The sequence below is a fragment of the Gallus gallus genome, chromosome 15 (genome assembly GCF_016699485.2).
Source record: "Gallus gallus isolate bGalGal1 chromosome 15, bGalGal1.mat.broiler.GRCg7b, whole genome shotgun sequence".
NCBI classification, from domain to species: Eukaryota; Metazoa; Chordata; class Aves; order Galliformes; family Phasianidae; genus Gallus; species Gallus gallus.
Window position 1 is genome coordinate 6,401,620 of NC_052546.1, and position 25,745 is coordinate 6,427,364.

A 25,745-nucleotide genomic window follows, 5' to 3' on the forward strand; every position below is an offset into this window, starting at 1 on the left:
GTCAGCGGTGACATAGGGCGGGCCGCGCCGCGCTCTGTGCGTTCTGGGGTTCTCAGGCCGCAGTTGTTCGCGCTCCTCTCAGGGCGCCCATAGGCCGCGAGTAGTGTGCTGTGCTGAGGGGGTCTGGGGGCCCCATGTGAGCCGGCGGCCGGCTGCGGGGCGGTGGGGGGCACCGCGACCCGCCGGGCAAAATGACATCGCGGAGGTGAGGCGGCTGTAAGCCCGGCGTTGGGGTGCGTGTGGGGGGGTGGGCGGTGTGGGGCTGAAGGGTTTTCTTTTCTCTGCCTGCAGTATGCGGTATTTGTCTGCTTTCCGCTGTTCTCTCTGGGTTAAGGTAAACTCTTAAAGGGAATTGCTGTGGTAACGTGGACGTTGTATTCCTTCTTATTGTCTAACCTGCCTGCTCTTAAAGTTGATGCATCTCTTTAAGTAGAGGAGGGGCAGTGGAGCGAGGGTGCTGTGAGCTTTAAGGCCCCACCTGGAGTGCTGTGCACAGGCCTGGGGCCTCCAGCACAGCAGTAATGTGGAGCTGTTGGAGTGGGTCCAGAGGAGGGCCGTGAGGTGCTTGGAGGGCTGGAGCACCTCGCCTACAAAGGAAGGCTGAGGGCTGCTCAGTCTAGAGAAGAGAAGGTGCTGGGGAGATCTCATTGCAGCCTTCCAGTGCTTGAGGGTTGCTATATGCAGGGGAAGTGGGTTTTTATACTGTCTAATAGTGATAGGGCAAAAGGGCAATTTAGGAAGAAATTCTCTATAGGATTGTGAGGCTGTGGCACTGCTGCCCAAAGCTGTGGGTGCCCCATCCCTGAAGGTGCCCCAAATCATGGATGGGCCCTGGGCAGTCTGAGCTGGTGGGAGCACCCAGCCCATGGCAGGGGCTGGAACTTGATGGGCTTTAAGGTCCCCTCCTACTCAAACTGTTCTCTGATTCCATGGAGTTTTTCAACACTGGGTTGCCCTCTCCCTTGTTCTGCTTACCTTGGTGCAGTGAGGTCAATTTATTCTCATTTGGGCTGTAGCTGAGCCCAGCTTTTGGATCTCAGGTGTGTGTGGGATCTGCAGAGCATGCTGGGTTTTGTGCCTGCTCCCACCTACACATTGGGACTGGTGTGCAGTGCCTTTCAGAAGCACTTGTTGGCATTCTTGCTGTCAGAGAAGTTTGTATTTTAATTTGAGACTGAAAAATATAAGTCTGTGGGCCTATAAATAGGAATAATTAGGCTCCCAGTCACCACCTCTACAGATGCTGAGACCCAGAGCTGATTTTTATCTCTCCTGCATTTGAAAAGGTGATTGGAAAAGCTCAGTCACTGTGTGGAAAAATGTATTGATTTTTTCTTTCCTCTGTCTCTTCAATTTGATAAAAGTCTGCTGGCAGCGTTGGACTTGTGAAGCACAGATTCTGCTTACTTTTTCTTCACTGTGCAAAATGCACATGTATGCTTGTTTAAAAAATGATGATAAAATAGCAGTGCTATGTTTTCTGCCATGTCACAGTTTTCAGCAGAAGGTTTTTTGCTTAGTTAATATCCATTGCTTTTGTAAATGACTCCCAACTGTTCCTGTGGCTGCTTTTCTGCTAACATTTTTGCCTTTCTGTAAGCTAACAGGTGACTTGGGGTGGTCTGCTGCTGAACCCCCAAAGTGGAATTGCTGCATGGAGTATTCTGTGCATAGTGGCACAGTTGGTTTAATTAGAGTATGGGTTTACATGTATGTGTGTTGGTTTTTTTGGTTGTACCTCTTGGCTGTGATGCCCTTCACTTGGGATAGCCTCTGCACCTGCTCATAATAGAGATTGGAAGAGGAAAGCAGAAAATAAGTCTAAAATGCATTCCATCCCTATAAAAGGAAGCATAGGAGAAAGTCCTCTATGGGGGTTATGTTACTGATAGCTGTGCCTGCAGCCCCCTTCGCTCTCTCCTCCAGTTTTGGAAGGGATGCAGCCTCAAGGTTCAAAAGCACACATGTGATGGCAGCACTTCAAATGAAGAGATCTCAATCACCGGTCCGGAACCGTTTAACCGAGATCACTAACACCCCCATTTTTCTATTTGGGGTGGCTGACAAATGCATCTTCCTACACAAAGCCAAAAATACAAGGATGAGAGAGCAGGAGAATGAGTTACCACTAGAACAAAAGTTACATAAAGTGCAATAAAGCCCTCAGTCTCCCAGATGTAGCTTTTCTTTTGCTGTACTTTATAACTTTTTGCCATCTTGAGTGGGAGTGTATCTATGCTTATTTCATATTTTTAACAGCTTGTGTACAGTTACTTCCAGGTGCATTAAGGTTTAGGGTGAGGTACAGAAGGTATTATATTTATTGAACTTCATGGAGTGACAAAGTATAATAAATCTGTAGGATTGGTCCCAATAATTTCTCCTTTTTTATGTTTATAGGCATAAATTTAGAGACAAGCAAAGGTATCTTTTGAATTCCATGTGTATTGAAATTGCTTATTAACTGTTCAGAATGTTGCTACGCCATTGTGGTTGCTTTCCCCCTAATGGAAGTAATAATGTTGAGGCTGGAAGTGTGGTAAATATACTGTCATCTCCTTTAGTTGTTATTTAGTGATCAATTAATCCCAGGCACTGATGCTTGTGCAACATTTCTTGTGATAACCGCACTGAAAGAGAACTGTTCTTGACCTTCAAGTGGCTGTTAGATAAGTGGAGGATGTATTGATTCTTTTCCATTTGCTGTAATAGCTTGGAAGTATTTTTTAATATATTCTTTTCAAGCCCCGTGGTGCATAGGTTTGATTTTCTTTATCTCCACTTAGATATACGACAGTGTTCTCTAGGCTTTCTTGGTGCAAGCAGGATATCCTTAATTAGTTAAAAAGCAAGATTAACAAGAGAAATCGTTTACTTCTGAAATGAAGTTGTACATAGGTAATCTTGATTCTCATTTGGATATTCTGGTATCTCTAAAACTCCCAGGATGTTTGCATGAGATGCTGTGTCTGAATGGAACAGGCCAGGTAAGGGCTTGGTAGGAATGTTGTCTGCTTTTCAGGATAGAAAGAATTGCTGAACCAATCGAAACAATGAAGTCATAACCCTAAAATTAGATGCATGCTCTATTTGCTGTTAGAGCAATTTACCATGAAATTTTGAATATCAGAAGTGCTATGTAACTTTTTTAGACATAGCATCTTTACAACCGCAGTGAGATTAGTTGCAGGCTTCTTGTCCTCACGCTTTGCTTTGGAGCAGCTGAGAACGCTCTGTATAGAGGAGCAGCCCATGTTCTTTCTGCAGATGTGGATGTGCCTTTTCACTGTGCCCTGCCTAGTGCCCGATTCACAGCAGAGCTGCAGAATGAAGGAGATCACTGAATCACCAAACGAAAGTCCAACCAAACCACTGAAGCAGTTCTGAGTTGCTGTGTTTGCATCTCTGTCCCTGGCCCTTGTGGTGATTTTTTTTTTTTTAAGTTATTTCTATTCTACAGTTTGTTGCCTGAAATCACGCCTTGCTTGGCAACCATTCCATGGCAGTGAGTTGGAAGTAGATGATCTTAGTTTCCTCCAACCTAAGCCATTCTGTCATTCTCATTAAGAAGTCCATCTGCAACAGAGGTGTAGCTTACAGTTCATTGCGCTCTTAGAGTTCTGTAGGAGAGCAATAAAATTCCTCAATTACAGATAAGAGGAATCGCAGACGCGTTAACTGAATGGCTAAGAATAAGTTAATGCCATAGGTGGGGACACTGAGCTTCTTAGATGTAGACCATATACAGCTCTCCTTTGGCAGGGCACTATATTAGTCACTCATTAGACCGCTTGTGGGTGGTGAATATCAATATGGGGTTCCTGGATGTTTGTATTTAAGCGTGGTACGTTTGGGTGGGAAATTGCCAATGGTATTCAGAAGGCAGAGTGGCAATCTGGTGTCTGGCAGCAGTCAGCACCCTGTGCCCTTGGGGTGGAAGGAGCCTGAGTAGCTGAGCAGGTTGTCCTCAAGTGGAGACCCTTCTTGGCTGGTGGTCAACCTGTGTGCTAAAGGATGAGGTTCAGTTTAAATTTCAACCTTTAAAATGTTGTCTGATGTCACTTTGGTTTGTTTTAAGTATTTTTCCTGATTGTCTTTCAGTGTCTCTGAGTGTCTTGTCTTCGTGTATGGAAAATGCATGATTCCATCTGTTTCTGTTGTGTACCTTTCTTTGATAGCACTGTAGTCTACACAGTCTGAATGTGTATAGGTATAGCTTTTTGACTTGCAAAGAATCTCTTACCAATATAGAAAATAGCAGTGCAATATAAAAAGAGTTATTGATATGTTTTACTTAGATAGCAATTCTTATTAATTTTAGAGCAAAAATTCAGTACTGTTTTGAAACAGCTGTGTAGTTCTGTTTAGTTTTGTCACGTAGATTAACTTTGAAAATGAGACTCTTCTATTTACTTGTTTGCTCTCTTTATTTTTAACCTCATGTAGATGGTTTCATCCAAATATCACTGGGGTGGAGGCAGAAAATCTACTGTTAACAAGAGGAGTTGATGGCAGTTTTCTGGCACGGCCCAGCAAAAGTAACCCAGGAGACTTCACACTCTCTGTTAGGTATGTTTAAATGTTCTGTCTCTCTTCCCAAGGTGTTCATTTGATGCTGTTCTTTGGAGAAAGAGTGATAAATGATTTGTAAGAGATGAAATAATGCATAGATCTCATCTCTTCCCCCCTCTACGTTTTCCCTGAAGAAGTTCCTTAAGTACCTTTACCCAACTTGGGGAATCTGCAGTTTGGAGATATTGTAGAGATGGAAAAGTTAGGGGGAAGCAGAAGTAAATTAATAATTGAATTACCATGTGCCCTTTAAAAATCTATTTGATAACCATTTGAGAGTAGCAGAGGTTATCTGAATTGCTGATCAAACACTTGCAAGGAAATGCTATCCTGACTTTTTTCTCGTAGGAAAAGTCAGCAAGTCTTTAAGGTCAACTGTGGTGCTGTTCCAAACCGGACCTTTTGTAACACTTATCCCACTGTCAGTGCGTGTGTAGTGGTAGGGACAAGGAAAGGAGAGCAAGAGGAAGTAGATAAAGGAAAAAGGAAAAGTGGGTTTGGTGATAAGAATGGTACTACTGGGATACCTTTGAGATAATGGGCCCTGTTTAACAGATGGGGCCTCTTTCGGGGAGCTGTACTTTGTTAATACCAGAAACTCCAGGACTAAATGGTTTACGTTTTAATAAAAGAGAGATCCTAGAAATTAGTGTGAAAGTCTAGCAAAAGCAGCAAACAAGCTCTGATGGGTGTCCTGTGAAAGCTGAGTTCTTTCCTCACCCTTCCACCCCTTGTGCTTATGAATGCAATTCTGGGGGGTCCAGGGAATTTCTGTTGCAGACCACAGGACCCTGCAGCTTACTCTGGCTTAGAGAATCCCTTTGACACACAATTATTGTTAATTTTTTTCTTATTCTTCCTAACTGTTGGGCAGCCCCTTCCCCTTCTTGCAAGCCACCAAGATGTGGCTGAAATATATCTCAGAAATATGCACTAGATCAGCTGTTCTGCCGTATTTCATTTGGAAAGTGATGCAAAAGTAAGTCTGAATTTCTCCAACTGTGAAAACAGAACTCTGAGTATAGAAGTGGTTTATTGGAAATCAGCTGACTTGCATGGTTTCTTCCTTTGTTTCAAACATTAGGCGAACTGGAGCTGTCACCCACATCAAGATCCAGAACACAGGAGACTACTATGACCTCTATGGAGGAGAGAAGTTTGCTACATTGGCTGAGTTAGTCCAGTATTATATGGAACATCATGGGCAGCTCAAAGAAAAGAATGGAGATGTGATAGAGTTGAAATATCCACTCAACTGTGCTGATCCTACTTCAGAAAGGTCAGAAATGGTGGTGAAAACCTCAGTATCCATGTGCTTCTTAATAAGTGCATGCTATCCCCATAGGCTCTGCTTCTATTTGGTGGGAGGGTAGTCACTAGTACACTAAAGCTAATCCCCCTGAATTCAGTGAGATTACTTGCAAAGTTGTCTAAATAAATGTGGTTAAAGGTAAAATAATCTGTTCTGAACAAAATAGATCTTGAAGCTTTCCTCCTGGCATGATAGAATACAGGGAAAGAGGACAAAGTTCCTTTGGTCTTTACTGGGAGAAAGATTTATAGAATTTCTCCTAGTGTTCTCTGAAGCTGTTATGCCTTGGAATTCCTTGCAGTAATATTTCTGTGCCTAACCTTATACATGGCTTTTTTTTTTTCCCAGCAATGGACATATGTTTAAGAAAGTAAATGGCCTGCAAATCCTTAAATTGCTCAAACTGATGGTTTTATGAGCATGGCTAAAAAGGAGCATCTGAAACTTTTGTCATGCTGAGGAAGTCTGTGCATGATGGAAGTGAACTTCTGTGGCCAGTAGATGTCAGTTTATTCTCAGAACTGGGGAGAGAGGGGAAAGAAAAAAGGAAAACATTAAACTCTCTCATTCCTCAGTATGGCTTGTATTTAATGGCTGTGGGGAGAATTATTGCATTTATGTGATTTATCCTGCTCAGTTCCTAATGTGATGGAAGAGTAAGGTCTCAAAGGTACTAAGTTCCCAGAGCATTACTGGGAAAGTATACCCTCATGAAGGTAACAGACCAAGAGTAGATGACACTGCTGAGGAGAAAGTTGCTGTATGAACTTGTATTTATCGGACATCAGGGAATTCATTTGTACTGCTGTACAGGATCCAAATGAAAGCTTTGTTTGAAGCTTGCATAAAATGCAAATTTCAGGGCTTGTGGAAGTGCCTGCTTTGAAGTGTTTCTGCAGTTGCTCGTGTTTATGTACACGTACACTTCCAAGAGGTTATTATAAACTATGAACCTTTCTGTAGACCTGGACTCATTCAGTGTATAGTTTAGTGTTTTACTTTGTAATAACTTTTTATACCAAGTAGATTCAACCATGGCTGGAATGACTATTATGGTGCTGTTTATCTTTATTTAAAGGTGGTTTCATGGGCATCTCTCTGGAAGAGAAGCTGAAAAACTATTAACAGAAAAAGGAAAACATGGAAGCTTTCTTGTGCGTGAGAGTCAAAGCCACCCTGGGGACTTTGTTCTTTCTGTCCGGACAGGAGATGATAAAGGAGAGAGTAATGATGGGAAATCTAAAGTGACACATGTCATGATTCACTGCCAGGTATGATGAAGCAGGAGCTTCTTTAACAGTACTGCTTCTATGGGCAGAGGGCTTATTCTAACAGCAGGGCCTTTCTGCACTTCACTAGAGTCATGAATGTATTTCCACTTTTCCCTGTGGTGCTGTATGTGTGATATACATCATCTGGTTGATCAAATGGACTAATTTGATAGCTTCAAAATTCTGTTAGCGTTATTTTTTGATTCCTTGCCTGACTTAATAGTGTCATCCTATACTGTGCTGTCAAATGCCTTTTAATAGATTTGCTTTTGATTGCATCAGAAGTCTGTCTTAAAGCCTTTTGCTGATGGAGCTTTTAATGTTCAGGAACCTTCTTAAGTGAGTTGCTGTCTCCTGTATAGATGATATAAAGACAGGAGTAATTGGACAAATATTTAAGTTATAGTCTTTAGATATTTTTGTCTATAACAATGGCTTGCTGTTAAATACTCGAATCTGTGACTTTTGTTTTAATTACTTAAAATTGTAATTGTTACAATTAATTGTATAAAAAACTCAAATGCAGTAAAAGAAACAGTTTAGAGATGGAAAAGAGAATGTTGTCCTCCCTAATGTGTTTCTTGTTGCCTACCATCTACTAGCAGAAGAGTTTTATTGCCTTTTTCTACGTGTAGTTTGAAAGAATTTCTCTTATGTTGTATAGCCTAAATATTGTATCAATGCAGACTTGACTTGAAGTTTATTTTGATGACTGACAATCTGTCTTTTAAGGATCTAAAATATGATGTTGGTGGAGGGGAGAAGTTTGACTCTCTGACAGATCTAGTGGAGCATTATAAGAAGAACCCTATGGTAGAAACTTTGGGCACAGTATTGCAACTCAAGCAGGTGAGTGAATGGAGAGAACATCACTAAATTTTAATTTCAATGTATATTGTTGGGGAAGAGTGGGCTTTTCCCTGTGTTCTGTGCGACACCGTAACTTTCCTTTTGAAAAGTGAAAATGAGGAAGGAAACTTCATGAAACTGGTTGATAAAGTCATGCAAGTCTAAACTGGAATAATTTTTTGCTGCTGGTGAAGAGCGGACTTTCTTTGTGATGCATGTAGAACTTCTTGTAACTTCATTGTGATCCATAGGGATTGCAAGACTAGTCCACAGATGAGACAAGTTATTAAGAACAACTGTGAAACTTTATCCAAAAGCATTTGTTCCATACTTCCTTCCTCTCTTCCCTCACTGCCACCAGATTGTATAAATAGTGGAGTCTTGGATCTTGGAATTGCCTATATAATGTATACTTAGTGTTGGGAATTTGTGGTTTTTAACTGTCTTTTCAGTTGTCCCTGTTCTACCTTTAATATTTTTCTTCCTAGCCCCTGAATACCACCCGTATTAATGCTGCAGAGATTGAAAGCAGAGTGCGAGAGCTAAGCAAGCTAGCGGAGACTACAGATAAAGTCAAGCAGGGCTTCTGGGAAGAATTTGAGGTACTTCATTGTATTTCCTATGTTATGGTATTGAATCTCTGTAGTATTTCAAAGAGGTTTGTTACTGCCTTCTGACGATAGCTTGGCTCTACTTCCATCGCTTCAGATCCTGGCTTTTGCTCCCTTCTCCTGTGTCAGGTACATAATGTGTTAAAACTTACCAGTTCCATTCCTGTGTTTGCTAATAAAATGATGGAAACATTTGCTCTTTTTCCTAACTGAGAGGTAATTACAAGCTTTGATGTTCATTCTGACCTAAGTGCATTTCCTCCTGTTATCCTTTCCATCATGAGGGAGCCTTCCTATAACTGGCACCATATCTGGCCCACCAGGACAATCAGTTGGACTTCAGTCCTGGGTCCCTTTTCTCCATGTGTGCAGGGAGAGGTCTGTAGGCTGGATTTTTATTTCTGGAGGCAAAGACCCAATTCCTAGCCTCTGTTAACTATGTTGACTATTCCTAGCCTGTGGTGACTGGGAAGCAGTATGATAGCAGTGTCTGATGCAGTTGGAACGTGTGTTTTGCATATGAAGGGAATTAGGCCATGCTTTCTGTTGCTTCACCCAGTGCAGTGGGATGTTTTGATTTGGACTCTGTTGTGATTAGGAGGCTGGGTGTCATTGCTGCAAGGAGGGTTCAGTGGGATTTCTCAGTTAATATGTGCTTTTGCTCTTGAGTTTGTGGCTCCTTTGGTAGCCATTTTTGGGGGATCTTAAAGAAAACTGTTGTGAAGAGACAGCCCTCACAAGCAGGGTCTGAGATGAGGCCATATTGATTATATGTATTCCTTGGGCTCTTCGAGATTTACTTTTGTTTGGATGTTTTAATTTCCGTCCGTAGAAATCCACTTCCTTCCCAGAAGGTTGCAGTGCTTTTCCTCTCTCTTATCCATGTACCCTTTGTATTACACAGCCCTGCTAGCCCAGCTTTGTCCTCCTTTGAGTTCCTAATGATTTCAGGGAGTTGCATAGTTTCAGCTCTATCTACTTCCAAACCTAGTTATTTCTGAAGTAGAGAAAATGAAGTGTGAGCACCAGAAATGTATTCCAAACTAGTTGAGTTTAGTGTAGTAGAAATGCAAGTCATGGCTTGAACCAGTGATTGAGCACCTGATGGGAAGGCAGAGCCAACCCGGGGGAGCTCAGGTGTATGCACTGTACCTGAGTGATCAGAAGGGGTGGAGCCAGGATCCACCCCTGCCTGGATCTCATTTGAGGGTTGGCATTGGAAGCAAGGGGATCTTGCTGGAGATCTCTGCATACTTGAGGCTTTCCAAGGGTAAGCAGATTCTTTCCTTTGTTTCTGTCCCTGTGACTGCTGCATCCTAACAGTTTTCTGACAATTGGATTGACTTAAAAACTGCATGATGATCATAGCCAAAAGCTTTGGTCATGACTTTGTTATAATGAAGAGACTTATGTCACTCACTTCGTAGTGAATTGTGGAACTCTACCAGCAGATGGCAACAGGAAACTGGAAAGTCTTGTGATCCAAGATCTTTGACAAAGAGGCAGATTTTGGATGTGATGCTATTTTGAGAAACTTCTTGAAAAGTGATGGATTTGCAAAGCACCATTCTTGAAGAAACGCATTTCTGGTCAGACACACTCATTAGCTCTGCAGTCTGCTCTGAGACTTTTAGTGGGAGTTGAAAAATAAAACCGTGAAAAACCATTGAGTTTTACAAAGATGTAACAAATTCCTGTGTAAATTTGTTGGAATGTAGGATAGTGAGATCACAGCTGGTAGGGGTGGTAATTGTAAACAGTGTATTACATTTCCTCTTCTTTCTCACCTTAATACCTGGCCTTGACCAAGGGCTGCAGAGTTGTTCTTAGCCTGAATGCTGCAGTTTTAATGCCATGTTTTCTCATTCATCTCAGGTGAGCTATGGCTGCCAGTCCTGGTGGGAGGAGGCAGGGGGCAATCTCCAGGCTGTCTGTGGATCTCTTCATGCCCTGTTGTGCTTTGGCAGTCCAGATGGTAGCTGTAAATTACTTGTCTTTAGGCACATTGAAGAATGTGCCTCTTGTCCTGTTAAGTGTTAGACAGAAATGGTGACAGTCTTCGTAACACTTCTGCTTCTGGAAAGTGACTCGAGAGCTTTGTGTTTGAGTGGTGTAGAGAAATTGAGGACTCCGTACCAGATTTATTGTTGTATTGTGTACATCTCATAACCAGCTTGTTAGAAGTCTTTGCTGCTCATGGATTGTTCATCAGGGATGCTCAAAGCAGTAACCATTAACTGTATGAAGTAAAGATGTTCAAAGTTAGTATCAAAGCAGTTATTTCCATTTTTTAACCTGCTAGCAAAGTTTAGCTTTTGGTTCTTTGCTTGGCATTTCACTTTGCAGAGACTCAAAAGTGTTAATATTATACAAAGGTGCTCTGTGATAATGGCAGTTAAAAGACTTGCATTATGACAAGAGTTGAGCTTACTGCAAACAAGAAATGCTTTGTAAGTATATCTTTCTGTGCATTATGTATGTGAAACCTCACAGCTGTGTTGTTTTTGTTCTTTGGATTCCCTGTCTTTAGGATGAGCTTAACTGTCCAAGGTCACTAAGTGAGGTGGTAATGATAACACAGACTGAAATAGAAGTGAGCAAATGTGCCTGACGTGCCTGAGCTTTAAAGTAAAAGTAATCTGTGAAGGAATATTAAGGTGGTGTTAGTGAACAGAGCAGCTTCCAAAGCCAGAGTGTTTCTTTTAGTCAGACCAATACTGCTTTTGAGATTAAAACTTGGAGCAAAAGCATAGAGATTCTTGTCCCCTTGGCTTCATTGCAAGTATGTGGATTTGCTACTAAATACTGCTGCTATGAAGTATGGAATTACTGTTGTCCCTGTCATTATTAATTGGGAACCGGACACTGAGAAATTAGGGCCTTGCCAATGGGAGAAATCCCCATGCAGATTTATTGCTTCTGCACTAGGATGATTTATGGATAACCACGTAGGTAGTTACCGAACACCTCCCCAATCCACCAGCATGGTAATGTGAGAAATCTGAGCAAAATATGTTGGGTGTACTGGTTTAGTGAAATAGCCTTGTGTCAACAGGAGAAATGGAGTCACATTTTGCTCCCAGGTGTATTGGCCTATCCTTATTTGTCAGCCAGCTTTGTAGCAGCTGTGCCTGTGAAAAGGATTCACTTAGAGGGTTAATTACCTTTCCTGTGAAAAGTAAAGCACAAATTACAAAGTACTGTTGTTTCACTCAGTGCTAATTGGCTTTCTGGCTTTCTAATGCCATCTGTGTGTTTTGAATATTCTCATCCTATTGTGGTTTTAAGGGAATAGAAAAGAATATCTTAATATTCAGCTGAAGGACTTTTCACTTTGAAACTGAGACAGCTGCTTGTGTTGGTGTGCTTTGGTAGGTTTTCTGTAAGCTCCTTCCTCCCCTTTGGCTGCCTAGAGATGATCTGGCTGCAGCCTGCAAGGATCTCAGGGATGTGGTTTTGAGGCTTTCCAGCAGCACTTCTATGGATTGGCAGTAGCTGAAGGAGGGGAATAAAGCTAGTAAGGCCTAGAGGAATCCAGTACTGCTCAGGTAGAGAATCCTGTCGCTCGTGTTCCTGTGTTTGTGTCAGTGCCTTTTCATACCTTGAAAGCAATGCTGTGTGTAGTCTGAATGGAGCAACCCAGGAACGTACTCTGACTGTTGATTGGTATTATAATCAAGTGCTCTCATTTTAATGGAAGAAGGATTACTATAATGATGATGAAACAGTCTTTGTCTTTTCTGTGCTTTTACTGACACCAGTTATTCGTGCTGTTTTTGTGCAGACTTTACAGCAGCAAGAATGCAAACTTCTCTATAGCCGTAAAGAAGGTCAGCGTCAGGAAAACAAAAACAAAAATAGATACAAAAACATTTTACCCTGTAAGTACTGATTTCTTATGTAAGCCCATTACTTTTCTGTGCTTCGTTATTTTAGCTGGTAAAGACAGGGTTAATTAACAGTATGCTTTTTCTTCTCTTTAGTGGTCAGTCCTTTTATGTTGTCAATATCAGTCCATACAGCTTCCAGTCTGTGTTCAAACGTTTCCCCATTATAGATGCAGATATTTTGATTCTGTAATATTTATCTTCAGCTTTCACTTAACAGTGCAGGGATATGATGCTTTTATTTAGCAAACTGGAATGCTTACACTTAAGAGGATTAATTTGTGGTACAAAACTGCATAGTGCAAATCCAGCAGTGTTTGAGACTATTTGTGTTGATTTAGATAAATGCTTGTTTTGTGATCTGTGTTGTTATGGACTGGAAACTTGTTTTAAGAAACAGAAAAAGGGATGGGTGTTCTAGCAGTGATTTGCAGAGTTTCACAACGTAGCAGTAAGAATGTACCTGTTGGTTGCATATTTAAAAATAGCTGTATGCTCACAATTGTAGGATGCAGCTGCTTAACATATAAATATACTCTTCCAGTTGATCATACCAGAGTTGTTCTGCACGATGGTGATCCAAATGAACCTGTTTCAGACTATATCAATGCTAACATTATTATGGTAAGTATGCCCCACCTAAATGAGTCTTGTAGGCACAACCTGTGCCTACTTTTTAACTTACTCTTTTAAATCCAAGTTAGTCTTCTAAAAATGAAGAAATGTCACCATTTCTTAAACTGTTTTTGTCTCTAGCCTGAGTTTGAAACCAAGTGCAACAACTCAAAGCCAAAAAAAAGCTACATTGCTACTCAAGGTTGCCTGCAGAATACAGTGAATGATTTTTGGAGGATGGTTTTCCAGGAGAATTCTCGAGTTATTGTTATGACAACAAAAGAAGTTGAAAGAGGAAAGGTAAAAATCTTAAATTGGTCTCTGGAGAGGTCATGATATCTGTCTGCAAGTGGGGTCTAAACTGACTTGGTTATATTGACTCATGCTGAAATGCGGTGTGCCATCATGGTCTTTGGAAACTCGCTGCTCAATTCTGTAAGGTGCTGAATGTTCTTTGTTAATTGGTGCCTGTGGGAATTAAGGGTGCACTCCTATTCTATCACAAGGCCTCCCTTTTGTAAGGGTTGTCTGATTAAATTCTAGCTACTGAATGTGAATCATTGCATTGTGAGAATACCCAGGGAATGAGACACTGGAAAGATAGGTGCTGCAGTCAAACATTCTGCTTACTTGAAGTGGAAAATTCCCTGTTCATGAAGCAGCACTATAGCCATTTTATTTTAGCTTACTGAGTTTGTGTAGGCATTATTAAAAAAGCAAATTGTGGAATTTTATTAGTATAAAAATGAATTCAGAGGATACTGCTTAAGTAAAAACTAGAAGTCTAGATGAAAATGTCCACATGAAAACCCTTTTCCAGTCACCTTCCTTAGTTTTTTTTTCTTGGAAGAGAAAGAAATTATAGAGTTCTTTTGGAAGAGTTGAATACTTCTTTTGGTGTGAGCTCTGGCTATGTAAAATGCTTTAATATCTGATTACTTAATCAGTGATAAGGAAAGAAGGGCAAAAGTAAGAACAGCAAAGCATCTCATACTGTATCTTTTATTGGCAGAAGAAACTTTTTGTTCCCCTATTTTCTTGTAAATCTGCACTAGGCACTGCAAATAAGAAATATTTTTCTACAGTATTTGGTGTTTGGTCTGTTCGCTGTTCCTTGAACCCGAATCTGTCTACCCACTACATTTCTCATCTAGGTCTGTGTGGACTTGCATTCACAAGGCTAACAGGAGCTGCTGTTGCAGGAACCAAACGAAAGTAATAATAGCTTTAAGCCATCCTTCAGTGCGTAGAATGCATCCCTGGCCAAAGATAAACTGGAGAGAGAAGCAGCATGCTGAAAGCTCTCAATGTCAAAGCCTACAGACACATCAGGCCCCCTGTTACAGGGGGCAGTTCTGTTACTTTGGTGATTGAATTAGATCTGTTAGCCCTTTCTTCCATGATTCTAAGCAATGGAAAAAGCAAATGTCCAAGCTGCATTCCTGTTACAAATGACTTATCTTTGGCTTGCATTTGTTTTGCAGCCAGTTAGGTATTGATTGTAAGACAGCATATAAAGCTGCAGTGTTCCCTTGAAAATTCTTCATATTTTGAAACCAGCAGTTGGGTGGAGATATAGGTAACTGCATTTTAATCCCAGGGCTTTGAAACTACTGAGGCAAAACTGGTACTAAAATCATGAAAGCTGCTGAAAGGAGAGATTGCATATGCCTCTTTCTGAAATAATTCCCTATTTGATATAGGGAAAAGAAACTTTCCCTTCACATGTACTTTAATGTGTCATTTGATGCTGTCCATTTTTGGTGCTGGTAGTTGTCTTCAATGTACTCAGAAATGAAAACTTCAGAAAAGCGTTCACCAGTTCACAAAGCAGCCTTCTTGATTAAAATGTTGTTTGTTTGTTTTGAATCTTGCAGAGTAAGTGTGTCAAGTACTGGCCTGATGAATATTCCCTAAAGGAGTATGGTGTTATGCGTGTGAGGAATGTTAAGGAGAGTGCAGCACATGACTACACGCTAAGAGAACTTAAGCTTTCTAAAGTTGGGCAAGTAAGTATGTTAGTAGCTCTGTCCTTTTAATTGAGGTTGCAAATTAAAAAAATGCAGGAAGGCTCTTTCTGAAGAATCAATAAAAGCACTAAGAGATTAATAAATTGAGCCTTGACTCTTTCTTTGAAGTTCCAGCTTTAGCTCCATATGTCTTTCTCTTTGTCCTTGGGCTAATTGAGGATTCTTATACCTGAGCACTTTTTTGGCAGAAGATGCATGACTACAGAGCTTGGAGGAAGTCTGGAAAGAAGCATGAAAGTGCTTTTAAGTAATCATACTTTAGTCTAGCTAAGCATTTATCTGCCCTTTCATGGAGGTGGTTGTACTAGAAGGAACTGGTTGTATGGGAGTCTGGAATCCAGGAAGAGCTCTTAAGTGAAGACATATGTAAGATGAGGAAGGAAGCGCAGTGAATTAGTGTGGGAAGAGCACTTTGTTGTTAAGAAACAGAGCTTTGCCCTAACTTCTAAAGGTGAAGATGGAAATACTGGAAACAGCTAAATGAGGAAAAAGAGGGAACAGTGGGAGCAGGTAGTGTGATTGACTTGTCAGGCCAAAAAGAAACCCATCCCTTCTTTAAATGAGTTGTAGGGCTGTGGATGCTGAGCAGAAGGTTGTGTATGCTGCCTTCTGATCTGGCTCAACCTTGCTGAAGTGATGCTCTTAGCTGGATTTTGATCAGAAGGATTTTTTTGATGTGTTGATATCTTCCTTCTAGGGAAACACAGAGAGAACAGTCTGGCAATATCATTTTAGAACTTGGCCTGATCATGGAGTCCCAAGTGACCCTGGTGGTGTACTGGACTTTCTCGAGGAGGTGCACCATAAGCAAGAAAGCATTTCTGATGCAGGACCAGTTGTGGTCCACTGCAGGTAGTGATGCACTATGCCTCTGCTTCTGTGGAGTTCTGTTGGATTCTTCTTTTTTACATCTATTGATGATGTATTGCTTGGGATCATGGGAATACTAGTCTACCATCCCCCGTCCTGTGAATGAGATATCACTCCTCATTTTTAATGTATGAATTTTCACTTTGCTTTTAATATAAGGCAAGGAAACATTTGATCTTTTAGTTCTGTCTGATCCAAGGTTGTTAATAAACACTAAGAAACAGAAAATGCTGTTGCAACTTCTGTCTACTTGTATCTCTGAAAATTTAGGCCTCTTTTCTCTTGTGTAGTTTGGTTTGTCTTTAGCTGTAGTCTGGAAATCTAATGTTGTTTAGTGTTGGACTTCTAACTTAGATTAGTGTTCTAGTGCCTACTCAGAGCAAAATGATTATTTTTCTTTTCACAGTGCTGGGATTGGACGAACAGGAACTTTCATTGTGATTGATATTCTTATTGACATAATCAGAGAAAAAGGTAGGTTTCCTCAACCTTTTGTTTTCTGCTGGGACATTGACATAGGTCACAGGAGCATCACAGTAGAAACAATAGAAATGTTGACAGAGGATTCTAGTATTTTTTCCAGAGTACTCATTTGGCATAAAAGGGACTCAGTCATTCCTCTTGACTTAGTTGGAATCAAAGTGCTGAAATCCTGCTGTAGGTCAGGATGATGAAAACTTTCAGCTGAGGATTAGCTAGGAATCTGATTGCATTATTTTTGTTAATATTTGTATTTAATTACTTAACTCTTTCATGAATATGTGGCTGTCAGTGTGCTCATCATATGTTGAGGAGACCAATCTCTCCAAAAGCACAGTTTACTTTATTGTCCCTAATCTCATGGGGTTTTTTATTTCGTAGGTGTGGACTGTGATATTGATGTTCCAAAGACCATTCAGATGGTGAGATCACAACGGTCAGGAATGGTTCAAACAGAAGCACAGTACAGATTTATTTACATGGCAGTACAGCACTACATTGAAACGCTACAGCGCAGAATTGAAGAGGAACAGGTATATTCATCTGAAGTATAAATTATGTAGGAATACGTTATCACTGGAGCAGGGAGTAGAGTTGCTCATTTGCTGCTTGTGATTTGGAGACTTGGCTACAAGTATGGTAATCAAATTTGAGTGTTAAACACTCTGTTTTGGATTCTTAAATTATGTGGAATGAAGTATATTGATCTAAAGGATTGTAAAGCATGTAGTGATCCTACAGTACATTGTCCAGCCAATACCACCTAGAGGAGTGATTAATGTGATGAGAAAACTTTTGGAACACAGGGGCAATCACAAGACCCCCCCCCCACACACACACCTCATTCTTTCTGTTCAGGTACCCCATTGCTCTGAAATTCTACATTGCATCTTTTACAGAAGTTGCATGGTTTGGTGATAAAGAACTAACTTTCTGTCCACTGTTGCTTTCATTCTCTGCCCTAACTTCTGGTCATCTGGGACTTATATTTTTCAGAATTTCAGTATCTTCTGCTGCCTTACTGCTCAGGAGATGAATACACAGTTCATCAGACAGATGTGGGGAGCCATATGTTCATGGTTAGTTTAGTGCCAGGTGTGAGATTTAAGCCCTGTTTTAGAGGTAGGGTGTACCAGCTCAGCCATGGCACTCCTGTGTGGCTTCTGGCTTCTTTGGAGTGTGACAGTATTTGCCAACATAATGTAGATGCACTGTTCAGCAGAGGATAGACTTTATTCTTTTCCCCAGGACAGCTGTTGTGTGCTCTGATGCTGATTAGACACAAAGTGAAGAACATGAAATCCCTCAGGTGTACTTTTTTCCTGGTTTTGTTGTTTAACTTCACCTTAGAGCTTCCTCATATCTGTATGTGATTGTGCAAGCCTTGTATCCTCAGCTTTTGAATATGGTCTCTTTCTGCTGCCACCATTTATAAAGTAGATCTGCAACTTCTTGATGGCTGTAATGTGGTTTTGAATGGTGTTTTGATATTGAGTGCAGCAGTGCATTTCTCTTACAATGATCAGTTGTTTCATCCTCTACTGTATTACTAGGTCAGGAGGCACAAGAGCAAAAGTTTCCTAAACTGGAAATAGAGCATTGCTTTACGTCATGAAGTCTTGAACTAAGGGCTAGTGGCAGACACAGGAATAAGGCAGCATAATACTTTTCAGATAAAAGCAACACTTTGAGTATAGGAAGTAACATCCTGGAGGAAAAAATAAAGATGTGATGTCATGCAGCACTTAGAGCTGTGCTGAAGCAGTGGGTGTGTATACATAGCTGCATCCATCCACACAGGCATGAGTTCCTTATATTCAGAGAAGTAATTTCCTGGACTCTCTGCTAGCATTCCCTTCTGCATTGCAATGCTGAGAGCTTCAAGAGTTCCTCGACTTAAATGTTGTGTTGGATATTGCCTGTCATCTTTCAAGTGTGGAAAAAGGGAAATTGGATTTGTCTTGCTATGTTTTTCCTGCAGAAATTTGTATATTGTTTTACAACTAGGAAACATGTTTCTACCACATTTCTATTACTGTGAATTAGAAAGGATAATTAAGCTGGAGGAAGAGTAGCCAGATAGGTACTTAATCTTGGCTTTTCTGTTCCACTCAGCTTAAGTAATAGAACTGATTGATTCCTTTTAATTGATTTCACTGTATAGAATATCTGTACTTTGAACTGCTATTCATTATGCAATTAGAAAAAAAAGAATCAGAAATTTAAAAAGCTCTAATTTGGTGTTTCAGAATATTATTGGCAGGAGAGGGGTTTACACTCATAATGCTGTTAAATGCACTGGTCAGAACCTTTGCATTTTGTTTAAATCCTATTGTTAGCTTTAGCCTTCCAGGTAGTGGATCTGGACTCATGGTCGAAAGGGTTTGTAAGGAATAGGTGGGAGGTTGAGAGGGGAAGAAGTTCTGCAGAATAATAGAAAAAGTTGAAGTCTCAGAGGACTGCTTTGAAAAACTGCAATTTAAAATGCAGTGCAGTGCTTTGTTAATGGAAACTCAGCAGCCAAATCTCCTCAGGGACTCTGCCAATCTCTTCTGTGAGATCGACTCATGTCTCTTATATAGTACTTGTTGGAGCATTTAAAAAGCAAAATGAAACAAAAACCCTATGTTCTGTAAAATTTTTTAAAGTAAAGCTTTGATTTAGATGTAGGTTGCAGCGTGTGTGTGTGTGTTGTGAATGTTTGTCCTGGAAATAAAGAAAAGCCATATCTGTCTTTCCTAGCATAGCTTTGTTTGCTGGAGCCTTCAGTATCTTTAGATGGATGCCAGCAAAATTGGCTGCAGCTTGTAACATATGTTGCAGAATACAAATGACAGCTTGGGTTCTTTTTATATCAAATCTAATGGCCTAAGACGATATTTTATTAGAGATCTTGCAAACAGGATTGTTACTCATTTGGCCACATTTCTGAGATGGGAATAAGGTCAGTGGGAGGCGCACTGGCTGCTGCTGTCTGTTAAAGAATGAAGTGTGGTTTCTTCTGCCAAGTAAGACGGAGGTTGTGTATGAGTGCTGGTTCTAAGGTTGGTATGTTCTGCTGGAGGTGGTGGTGGGAAGGGGAGTGTTGAAAAAAGAGGCTTTTTAGGTCATAGAACAAACAAAGCCAAGTTTTAGGTTCTATCCATATTGTGTATTGTCTATGGAATTGAGTTCTTTGGTGGTCGTAGCTAAACCCTTCTAAACACTAATCTGGTTAGCTGTGTGTGTAATTTCCATATTCCTTCAATGACTTTTTCCTCAAACCTGGTTTTTCACTGTGTTTTGCTTCACAGAAAAGTAAGAGGAAAGGTCATGAATACACAAACATTAAATATTCTTTATCGGACCAGACAAGTGGGGATCAGAGCCCTCTTCCACCCTGTACCCCAACCCCAACGTGTCCAGAGTAAGTTAGTTTCTTATGCTGGTGTGAAAGTTTTGAATGGTGCTAAGCTTCAGTGATCTTGAATGAGTTACCACAGAACTTGCGCTTGGACTTCTGCCATGTACTTTGCTCTTAAACTAAACTATTTTACACTATTAAGTGTACAAACTTGGTTTGCTCGGACTGTGAATACTTGTTTCATTTCAGAATGAGAGAAGATAGTGCTAGAGTATATGAAAATGTGGGGCTGATGCAACAGCAGAAAAGTTTCAGATGAGACCGTGTACAGAGACTTCAGTGCAAGGGCAGGTATGTATGTTCAAAAGTGACTGTGCATATCCAGCCTGGAGTTATGTGATTTGAGTAAAATAGACACCAAACCAGACTATAACCACATTTTCTGATGCCTGAAATGCACGTAATCCATCCACCCTTAAGGAATTTAAATTTCAGAAGCTAATTTTGATTGAGTTACATCTATATTTACCCTCTCAAAACAATATAGAATATTAACTTGGTGGTGGTGGTTTGTTCTCTTCCCTTGACTCAGCAGTGGCATAGGTTTGGAGGTCTTTATTATTCAGGAGACTGGTGTTGTGTATGATGAGTGGGAGCTGCAGCCTGAACTCATGTCTTTTAAGTGATCTTTGCTCCTGGTCCATACTAAGGATTTGTGTTCATCTAAAGAGATTAAAAGAACACTTAATCTAATGCTCAGCTTCAGTAAAGATGTATTGAGCAAGATTACTGCTGCGCCTGTATGGTGCGAACAGATACTGGAAGAAAACAGTGAAACTGATCTAATATGATAGCCTTTTACTGAAGTCTTTAAACTATTGTCAGCCAGAAATGAAATCTTCAAAGTTAGTGTCCTACTGTGTTTGTATTAGTAAAATTAAATCCTTGCTTTTGCTGAAAGAGAAAATTATGATTCTCTTTATATTTTAAATAGCTCTTATAGTTTGACTTATACAGTCAATTGAGTAGATATTGGTTATTGGCTAATAAGTTTATTAACTGTGGCTAATGGGCTGTGAATACAGCAAAGGAATAGCTTCAAATTTAAGGTGTCCTTTAGTCATTTACTTCTCCTGGATTCTAGCCTAAAGCTTTTCATCTTTTTCGCCTGTGCTTTTAAAGACCTCAGACATCCTATTTTCCCCATTCCTCTTAGTAACTGTAAGTATACTTCTTCTGTTCAGTCCACAATCTTCTACATACGTGTATTCCACTTAGTCCACAGTCTCAAATACACATTCTCTTCTTCTAATGCCAAAGTACCCTGCAGCTTATAATCAAGACTTGAGATTTGCAGTTGAGTTTATGGCTTTCTTGAGTGAAATGTGAACACTTCTGTATAATGTCAGAACAAAACGGTCAGCTTATTTTTGTGTTGTTTTATTTTGTACTAAATTGCTTTTATCATCTTCTTTCCAGAAATGAAAATGGTTTTTAAAAAGGTCAAGAAAGAGATGGAAGAAGTTTCACATGAATGGTGAACTCTGAAGGCTTGGTACCTTTTTGATTTACGGTTTTAATCCTTCAACAGTAGGCAAAACTTACGACCATCTAAAGATTGTTTATATCTCTTCTCTCCAATGCCTGATTTACAATTGCTCATTTTCCAAATAAAAGGAAATCCTATCTACAATGTAGACAACTACTTTGTAGAGTCAGTTTTGAATCCAGCAAACTGTCGGACTGTCATCCATGTGTTTTTTTAAATAGTATTTTTGTTTCATAATATGGCTATTAGTCGGTTTTGGTGTTTTGTGGATTTTTTTTTTCATTTGAGCCATTGTGGGTTTTTTTTGTCATGGGTGGTGGGAGAACAATGATATGGATATAAATCTGTTAAACTAATGTAAAATAATGATGGGAACAATACTTGATTGAAAACTGTGGATCACCAGTGTGAGTAGAATCAGCTACATGGTAAAATTAGTCCTAATACATTTCAAACTCAGACTGAGTTTTGTAAGGGTGAGCAGTATATGAAGGTGCTTTTTGTGGTAACTGATAGCTTTGATTACTACTTAGCTGAGTGGCTGACTGAGCTATTTTTGAGTAATTATGTAAGATAGCCTTTATCAAAGGAAATTTCTTTTACATGTTCTCTACCCTAAATAGAAATTTACTGTATCTCTCCAAAGGCATGGTGGCCTAGTGGTTTGTGAGGATACTATCTCTGTTCATTTGTCTGTGTTCATCTATTAAGCAAGAGATTGGATGCGTTGAGTTTGAGTAATTTTAAAATTTGCATGCTGACACCTTAACAGCATACTGAAAACAGAGTGAAACAAGTAACCCACTATGCAGGCTCTTACCTCACTGTAAGGTAAGCCTCTTCTCCCTTCTCCTGGGGAGATGGAAGCTGCTGGGCCTTCTGGTTTTGTTTTAGTAAGGCCTTATGACAGTGTAAGTGGCTAAACTAAAGTTTTGTGGGGGAAAGCAGTGCATAGAAGCTGGTTATCCACTGAAACTGCCTTGGTTGAAAAGGGTAGAATGGACAGCAAGGCCAGCAGGCTCGTTCTGGTTTGTTTCATCAGACAGGAGTTTATTACCATTCCACCTGAAGTGCCTTTCAGAGCTGCATTGAAATTGCTGTTCCTATTAGATTAAAAATCATGTTCATCTGAAACCACTTCTGATTGTTGTCAGTGAAATGGAGCCCTCTTCTACAGTGAGACTACAGAACGATGAGCTGCTGTTGAGCTGCCAGGTAACTGGGTTCCTTCACTTGGTTTGCTCTGTCCTGTTTCCTGGATCAGAAGCTCCCCTTAAAGCTGTATGCACTAGTGACAAAACCAGTCCCCAACAGTAGGTACTGGTGGTGTCTTACCAACATCTTCCCCTGTGTTCCTGGGGAAGTTCTGTGACTTCATGGTTAAGGATTTATTGCCATTTCTGTACAGTGTGTACAGATGGTGAGCACTGCATCAACTTGCTGTAGGCGTGGTGCAGGGCCAATGAAATTGCATTATTGGCCTTACTAGTGAAATTATGCTAAAGCTTGGAATGTAATTAATGCAGCTTTGTGAAAGGTTAAGTGGGAGATTACATTACCTTTTCCTGAGAGTGCTTAGCAAAATCAAATATTTGAACACTTTGTTTGAACTGAATGAAGGTGCTTCTTTAATGTTAAGCAGAATTTTGTTACTTTGCCTATTGTCCTTTTTTGTCTTCTGAGGCTTTGGGTTTTCTTTTCTCTTTTTTTTTGGAACTCCTGTCACCAGCATACCATAATGCATTTTAATGTCATAGCCTTATAGTCTAATCATAATATTTACTCCCCTTTTCCATCTGAAATTTTGTCGTGATGAGAGAGAAATCTATTCCTTTGGTAGTGAGATGTGTTCTGCATTGCCTGCCTCCTTCCCTGTCCCTGCATACAGCTTCATCCTGCTGAACAGAGATCAGCTCGAGGTGTTGGTATTTGCATAGAGCAATTGACAGCAATCTCAATATTTGTTTAAAACTTGGTGTGGAGTTGGATAAATTCTACACTTCATATATTAGAGCGAGGTGGAATGCATGTTCTGTACCAAACCGAAGTCATGGTGAAAGTCAAGAGAAACCAGAGAAGGATCCTGAGTGACTCTGAACTGTTTTGAACTCTGTTAATGTGATGTCTTAAAAGATTGACCTCTATAAGCAGCAATCAGTTGTGTGGCCAACATAAGGTTGCCTCTTATAACCTCATTTTAGCTGTTTAGAAGCTGCCACTGTAGGATTTCTTTTTTTTTTCCTTGGAGCCAAGGAATTCCTACTCCAGAATGTGTATTAATCCTGAGGAGTATATGGTGGAAGAATGTTGATGAGAAGCAGAATCTGAAAGGTTGGGAATAAATACTGCGCTTCTAACTGGAGGTTGGACCATGCTGGATGCCAAAGGGGAAACCTTGCAAGACAAAACCTGCCTGCCCTTCATGCATGAGCAAGAGAGGGGTCGTTCTTGGAGCATTAAAAAAAAATTGTTTTAAACAATGGGTGGATTTTTATTGCGGATGAAGCAAAAAAGAGAAATGTCCTTTGGTTTAGGGGAGATAAGTGAATATGTGGGTTTCATGTATTTCTAGTGAGTTTTTTAGAGAAATCTTGTGCGTTGATCTACAAGCTGTGGCTGTATCAGTGGAATGGAAAAGGGATGCAGTTCTGAAGTGTTCTTTTAGGGAAGACTTCATACCACAAGGGAAACTTTTAACCCAGTCCTAAGGCACAACGTTTTATGCCAGCATGAATTTGCTGCAGACTTCATTTTACTGAATGTTTCATAGCGTACACTTTAATTTCAGCTAGCTGTTGTTAGGACTGATTGGTTCTGCTATTAATCCTGACCAAACTTTTACTTTTTCCTCTTAAGATACGTGTCTGAAACACACTTAACCAGGATATGGCTAATGGAACTCTAAAACCCATTTCCTTTTTCATTGTAACGATGGAGAAAATCACAGCTGGTACTAGGATGTGTTGTCAGGTTTTGGTTTGTCATTATTTCAAATTAATTTTTAATTTCTCCCTTTTAAATAGTGAAACATGTAATTAATAATTTCAAGCCTGTTTATTTATGACATTATTGTGATTTTTTTATTACAGTACTAAAGACTAATGAAAAAGGATCTTATTAGGTGGAGTAGACCTTGCATTTTTTTTTCCTGCAGTGTATGAAGTATTGTACCAGAGTATTAAATGAAATTGTAATATTTTATTGAAAAATCTCTATCCTTTAAAAGGAATACATTTAGGATGTCATCAATTTGATGTGAATCATGTAAATGTTGATAATGCGCTGTTTATCATTCATTTAGTGTTTCGAAATTCTTGCTTCTTGCCTTTTGCCCACGTACATTCTGTAGACCATTTACAATTGTCAAAATGTGACATTAAAATAATAGTTCATGTATAGAAATATTGGTGGTTGTCCATTGTTTTCTGTGCTGGTATTTATGGGTCTTAGTTCAGCTGCTCTGCTGCTGCATTGTGATTTTTATTGCTGCGAAGCTATATTATCAGAAATAAAAGCATATCTGTAAACAACAGAACTTAGAAGAAAAAAAGGGAAAAAAAAAGAGAAATAAACATAATTTTCTTAAGATGACTTGTCAGTTACTCTGTTCTCCAGCTCCCAGGCCGGAATGATGGTGTATGGGCACTCACCTTCAGGCCTAGATGATAGTTTGTGAGTTGTGGTGATGAGATCTGTTGGAGAGAACAGCTGTCCTTCCTGAGAACCAGCGGAGCACAGCTTCTAGTAAGCATGATGTATGTGAGTATGTGTCCTGCCCTTGTGTTCTTAGCATTGGCCAGAGGTCCATGTGCTGCCTGTGCTGCTACCTCTGGCTCTTGTCCGTGCACAGGGCTTGCAGGACTCGGACAGGGCTTGTCTGCTCTGCTCCAGCCTGCTTTCCCTTCCAGAAAGCTGCCTCTCATTATTTCATGGCTGATTTTTGAACTTGGTGTGGAACACCTGCAAAGCTGAGGTGGGAATTAGCCTCTTTTTTTTTTTTTTTTTGCTGAATATTAGTGCTAATCAATCAGATTGATTTGCAGGAAAGGAATGGCAATCCTGCTCTCTTGGCTACAAGCTATTCTGCCAGGGATGAGGGGGAAGGAAGCTGTTGCTCTCCTGCTGCTCCTTCCATCCCAATCTTTCATCTCGAGTACATTTGTCTTTGGGCCTCTGCTGTTTGCTGAGATCCTTGTATGCCAGCACCATGCAGTGACTTAAAAGAGGGACTGGTGCTTTGCAAAGGAGCTGTGCTGTGCCTCAGGCTCCTTGCTGCCAGCTGCTGCTCCCATACTTCACAAGCTGTCAATGTTTCTGATCCTGTAACACTTGGAGCTAGACGCTTCCAAAAACGTA

The 25,745-nt window shown here is 40.3% G+C and overlaps 1 protein-coding gene across 1 annotated transcript; it reads left to right on the top strand.

Annotated features, from left to right (window-relative positions):
• Positions 1-26: 26 nt before the first annotated feature.
• PTPN11 (protein tyrosine phosphatase non-receptor type 11) lies at positions 27-24,791 on the top strand. The gene is made up of 16 exons (NM_204968.2): positions 27-205; positions 4,447-4,569; positions 5,657-5,851; positions 6,963-7,155; positions 7,888-8,004; positions 8,493-8,606; positions 12,400-12,496; positions 13,047-13,126; positions 13,259-13,417; positions 14,995-15,126; positions 15,845-15,999; positions 16,424-16,491; positions 16,879-17,030; positions 19,791-19,903; positions 20,090-20,191; positions 21,320-24,791. The coding sequence occupies exons 1-15, from the start codon at positions 192-194 to the stop codon at positions 20,157-20,159; spliced, it is 1,782 nt and encodes a 593-aa protein (NP_990299.1). The 5' UTR covers positions 27-191; the 3' UTR covers positions 20,160-20,191; positions 21,320-24,791.
• Positions 24,792-25,745: the final 954 nt, after the last annotated feature.

Coding starts and splice junctions, on each gene's coding strand:
- PTPN11 (NM_204968.2), top strand. Junction 15,127..15,844: donor AGCTTTCTAAAGTTGGGCAA/GTAAGTATGTTA, acceptor TCTTCCTTCTAG/GGAAACACAGAGAGAACAGT. Junction 17,031..19,790: donor GCAGAATTGAAGAGGAACAG/GTATATTCATCT, acceptor TTTGCTTCACAG/AAAAGTAAGAGGAAAGGTCA.